At 37.9% G+C, this 5,799-nt stretch overlaps 1 protein-coding gene across 1 annotated transcript in view; it reads left to right on the forward strand.

The window, feature by feature from the left end:
- The window catches only part of adamtsl4 (ADAMTS-like 4), a 41,210-nt gene extending 37,040 nt beyond the window's left edge, over window positions 1-4,170 (forward strand). The window contains exons 15-17 of the mRNA XM_079469174.1: window positions 1,346-1,525; window positions 1,620-1,764; window positions 1,857-4,170. Of these exons, the coding sequence (XP_079325300.1) occupies window positions 1,346-1,525; window positions 1,620-1,764; window positions 1,857-1,987 (456 nt within the window). The 3' untranslated portion in view covers window positions 1,988-4,170. The remainder of the gene's footprint in view (window positions 1-1,345; window positions 1,526-1,619; window positions 1,765-1,856) is intronic.
- The last annotated feature ends 1,629 nt before the right edge of the window (window positions 4,171-5,799 follow it).

The following is a 5,799-nucleotide window of genomic DNA, read 5'->3' on the forward strand; positions in this document are numbered from 1 at the left end:
ATACTTATACTCTTTTATCTTTGCCATTTAGATTTCAGGCTTGTGACAGAATGAATAAATAAATTAACCTAAAAAGATATATATATAGAAAATAGAATAAAATAAAACAGAATAGTGTAGTGTTCGATAGAATGCATGGTAGATGGTCTGTTTCAAGATGTGTCGGGGATGGACTGTCTCTGTTCAACAATCAAGTTAATAGAACAGAACAGAACAGAATAGAATATGTTAAACAGAAAAATGTTGGAAAGACTATATTCAATATGTGAAGTTAAAGGAATAGTTCACTCAAAAATATAATTCTCTCATCCTTTACTCACCTTCGAGTTGTTCCAAATCTGTATACATTTCTTTGTTATGATATGCACAGAGGAAGATATTTGGAAGAATGCTTATAACCAAACAGTTATTGGACCCCATTGACTCCCATAGTAGGAAAAATGTCTTTGTTTTGTTCTGTTGAACACAAAAGAAGATATTTTAAAGAATGTTGGAAAGCAAACAGTTCTGGGCCACTTTTGACTACCATTGTCATTTTTCCTACTATGGTAGTCAATGGGGTCCAAGAACTGTTTGGTTACAACCATTCGTCCAAATCTCTTTCTCTGTGTTCAATCAAACAAAGAAATGTATACAGGTTTGGAACAACTAGAGATTCATGACAGAACTTTTATTTTTGGGTGAACTGTCCCTTTGAACTGAACAAAAAGTAGATTAGAATAAAGTTGCAAACCATGTACTGTAAAAGTCAAATAGAATATAGTAAAAATAGAGCAGAATAATTTCAAATAGTATATACAATCAAACGAATAGATTACAATACACAAAAAGGATTCATTATTATTTCTCTACAAAATTATTACTGATAATCTTAAATTTAATTATTATTTTTTTTGCCTTGTTGTGCAAGCACTGTCGAGCTTGTGCAGAGGCTGCAGCTTTTGCCAGAGGGGAACTGGCCTGGTTTCCCTTTGAGGTTTTTTTTCTCCTCCAATGGAGTTTTGGGTTCCTCGCCACCATTTGCATACTGTTTTGCACTGTTTGCCTGGCCGGGGGGCTGCTAGAATTTTATAGTTTTATTTTATTAACACTGCATATAGGAATTTATAGTCTGTCTGATATTTGACCTGTTTTTTGACTTCCATAACCTTATATGTTGATAAGGAGTAGGGTAGGGTAGGATAGGGTAGGGTAGGGTAGGGTAGGGTAGGGTAGGGTAGGGTAGGGTAGGGTAGGGTAGGGTAGGGAAGGGTAGGGTAGGGAAGGGTAGAGTAGAGTAGAATATGCCTGTAGTGTTGGTCTGTGTCATCAACACGTGTCAGACTGGACTGGTTCTGTTCAACAGTGCAATGCTGCATGTGGGAACGGAAGCCAGCGCAGGGACGTCATCTGTGTAAAAAAGACAGGAAATGACTTCACAGTGACCAGCGCCAGAGAGTGCTCACACCTGGAGAAACCGTCCCCAGTTCAGCCGTGCGAACTACAGCCCTGCAAACCGCAGTGGTTCACCACCGAATGGAGCGCGGTAAGGATAACGTTACCTGTACATGACCTGAGGATGACGTTCCCCCCCTCTTCTCTCATTCTGACATCACTCTCCGTCTCTCTCTTTCCTCCAGTGTTCTCGTTCCTGCGGTGATGGCATGCAGACGCGCGAGGTACGCTGTCTGACGGTGGACAAACAGCACAGCTCAGCCTGCGACCTCGAATCCAAACCTGCACACGAACAATCTTGCAACACAATACCCTGCAGCCCCTTTGAAGGTGCGTGTGTGTGTGTGTGTGTTTGCATGATTGAGAGGAACTATATGAATATTTGAAATGTGTGTGAAAAAATGTTGTGTGTCTCTTTGCAGATGAGAATTGTAAAGACAGACGACATAATTGTGTGATGGTGGTCCAGGCTCGACTTTGCGTCTACTCTTATTACAAGACCGCCTGCTGCGCTTCCTGTACACAGAGTGCCCAGCGGGCCAAAAGACAATGACCCCACAAAGGTTAAAGGTCACAGAAATGTCGACCTAGCGCTTACTGAGATTTACTACAGGCCAATCTGAGCCTAAACTCAGCCAATCAGTGATTAGTTTGTAGAAAAGAGCCAGAAAAGAGCCAATCAGAGGCTACATCAAGTCTAAATGGAATGAACTGAGTTGAGATCTGGGTCCCTTTAAAAGGAAAGTTCAAAACATGGGCTCATTAGGCACGACTTCATCGAGATCTGTGCACAACAGAAGCTTTATTCCCAGTGATGAGGATTCACCAGCAGCGCTTGGACTGTTTAGTACACTAAACTCTCAGTGAGGATGCCAAATACCTTTAACTAAACAAATGCACTGATGTCACCGGTCCATGTTCAGGACCCTTATATGAAGATAATTATAAACTCATGCATTTGTCACACAGATGTCACATGAAGTGTTTCACGAGTTAATCGACAGAATTCAAATAATTATTTAGTTTAATACGCAGGAACCTGCCATTAAACATTAAGAATTATTGCACAAACATGTACACATTTGCTGCCGTCAAGTCATGTCAGAACGATTATTTGCGAGATGAACACACAAGGATGCGGCAAACAAAACTCGATTCCAATCTGAGTTGGGGGTGTGCCAATCTTGTGCAAAGAAAGATTTTCCTGTATATGAACTGTCAATATTTTTGATAAATATTAGAAAATATATAGAATAATACATTTCAATATTACAATATAAGGAATTTTTGCTTTTCGTGTATTAAAAAATAAGCACTTGGTTCCGATATATGGAAATGTATTATTAAATATATTGCATTATAGTTTTCCGGTATATTTCCATTTATTTTGGTTTCATAGGGGCGATTAAAGAATCATGGAGGAAGGAAATTGCTATTGCTGAAGTTTTAGTTGTGAATGTTGTGTGTATTTATTTTGTACATATTTTATGTACTGTTGATGAAGAATAGAGATCAAATTTGCCCATGATTCTCTGTGGCAGCAAGAGATTGACAAACTGCATCATAAACAAACACTCACGTGCCTTAATGCTTTATTCTTCATTTTTTTGCCCAATGTGCCCTTTTTTTAGAGAAATTGAAATATTATATTGCCCAATTCGTCCATCTTTTTGACCTGTTATGATTTTATAAGAACTTCTCGGGAGGGTTCGAAAGCAGCAATCGAACTCCCCCCTTCCCAAAGGGGTCCCTTTGGCTTAAGTCCCAAATTTGAATCGTACACAAATAATAAAAGTCCTACAATATTGACATACTACAGTAGGCCTATACATGTGCTCATATCTGTCCGAATTTATGAACCACAACTATTCTGAATGTTATTTTTACATATGCCATAAAGAATCCATATCTGATTCTTTCTTCCTTTATATGAACTTTAGGTCAGTTTGGTCTCAATGTATCAGTCATTTCATAAATTCCGAAATGGCCATTATTGAACACTCAGAAGCCGTACCAGTTTTAAATATCATTATGAGCTTTAATACATAGTTTTTTCTGTGCATTCCCTGTTTTGTAACATACCATCACAAGCCCTGTTTTTGTTAAATGATTTCTAGTTATGATGTATTACTGGTGCTTTGTATTAAGTTCTTAAGTGTTAATCATGTTAGGATATCGTGTTACATATAAATTGTCATTTTCCATCCAAAACAACACAGTTTAGGATTATCCATCAGCATCAAGCTCTGGTTCGTATGAAGCATGTGAACTTCTGTTACCAGCCCATAGCTATAACCACTAGGTTGCCCCAACCTCTTATGCAAATGAGCAATTGAAATGAACATAATGCGTAGATGAATCGTGCAGAAGGGGTGGGTTTCTTTTTCCGTAAAACCTCAATATATGTTTGTGTATTTGTTTGTGTGTGTATTTGTTTGTGTGTGAGTGAGTGTATATTTTGTTTGTTGTGCCTGAGAGTTTATGTATATATTCTGTTTGTATAGCATCACATACATTTAATCCATTAGCAGATACTCTATGTAAGACTAGAAAGACTTTTATATGTAAAACATAGTTATTTATCTATAATAAAGAAACATAATTTATTTGTTTTCTTAAATGGATCAGTTACTGTGTTCAAAATCAACTTATGGTTAACAGTTCTTGCTGCTTTGTTATGCAAAATGTGTGAATTTTACCACAACTATTATTCATAATAAACAAACCTAAAATCAGACCACTGTTTTGCCATTCTTTGATTTGGCTTATTTACTGTAAATACATTTCCTAACTATGTTGCTCTCGTATAATTTTTTAAATAAACCTTACAGTTACATTATAAAAAAAGATCATTGACAAAATGTGATAAATGATTTACATTCAATTCCAATCTTATCATACAGTGGCCCAGTGATAATTCTGACACCGCAAAGTGTCATGGCTTTAAATATCAAAATATAAAACAAACAGTTTTCAAGCAAAAAAATTTTACAAAAAAGTGTATATATATTGTATGAGCCATTTAATGGTTAGTGGAAACATGTGTAAATCTATTCTTGTCTTTATTCTGGTCATCCGTGTTGTGATCAGTCATAAGCTACACCAAAAAATACAAAAGTTAATTTAGTTCTGAAGGAAAAAAAATCAAGCATCATTTGTCTGAAGGTCTCAAATATGCACAAAAATATAGTTTCGGTGTTGTGTGTCTTTGGATGAGGCCTGCAGTCAAATCCGGTCGTCTCTGATGTCGTGCTTATTTACTGCATAGGTTGACTCTCGCCAGAAGGGGGCAGTGTACCGACGCTTTACCTACAGGTAAAACTTAAATGGCTAAAATGTCCGGAACGCAAGGGGTTAATTGAGAATCTGGGTGTGTTTTGAGGTAGACTTCTGTCCAAAACCACCTATTAGACATTCAGAGTAATTCGTCAATTCAACTTTGATGATCTAGGCTATGTGAACACAAATACAGCACTGTCATCTGTCACAATGCTGAGGAGGTCATAATATGGGGCACTATAGAGGCAGATGTTGACCTTTTCACTGTACCCCACAAGGGACATTTGGAACATCTGGAATAGATCTCAGTGTTCATCTTAACTGTCGTCCTCATTACCGGTGCTCGAATTGAATCAAGTCTTATGGTGGGTCGTGTCGAAAATATAAAATGTATACAAAACACACAATATATTTGATCATAATATGCATAACTATATTTAGAACAGGCTTTTACTGTATTTTGGATCAAATCAATTCAGGCTTGGTGAACAGAAATGACATTTAATGGTTGTTTGACATTTAATGACCCCCCTAAGTCTATTTTTTACTTGTTATGGGGGTCCCTGGTGCAAAATGGGGGGTGCCGGATCCCCCCAGCCCCCCTACATAATCTCAAGCATCCTTTAGAATTGTATGACAGTGATAAAAGACACGAAATGAGAGTCAAAACAATCTTTTTAACCTGTGAACCCACAGAAGGTTTACCTACAGACACTTGTGAAATGATGTACACATTGGTGACTATAATCTACAGATGACGGCAGTGCGTTTGTGTTCAGCATCACGGCCAGCGCTCACTGCTATAACAATAGGCGATTTGGGGACTGTCAACCAAAAGCGCAAATCTTTGAAAAACATTTTTGAAAGAATAATGTTTAAAGTAGGTATAGTCGCTGACGGGTGGATTATAGAAAAAATGTAGAGAGCCTGAATAAATGAATGGGTTCGTAAACGGGTTTTTTGTGTGTTTCTTTGTTAACAGATGGCCGCGTATGTGCTGCTGCTGCTGATCCCCGCTTGTTACGTCACAAGCTCGTCAGAGCCAGTGACCGAGCTAGTGAGAGGGAGACACCGACGAATGACGTC

Source organism: Barbatula barbatula (genome assembly GCF_947034865.1).
Source record: "Barbatula barbatula genome assembly, chromosome: 12".
Taxonomy (NCBI): domain Eukaryota; kingdom Metazoa; phylum Chordata; class Actinopteri; order Cypriniformes; family Nemacheilidae; genus Barbatula; species Barbatula barbatula.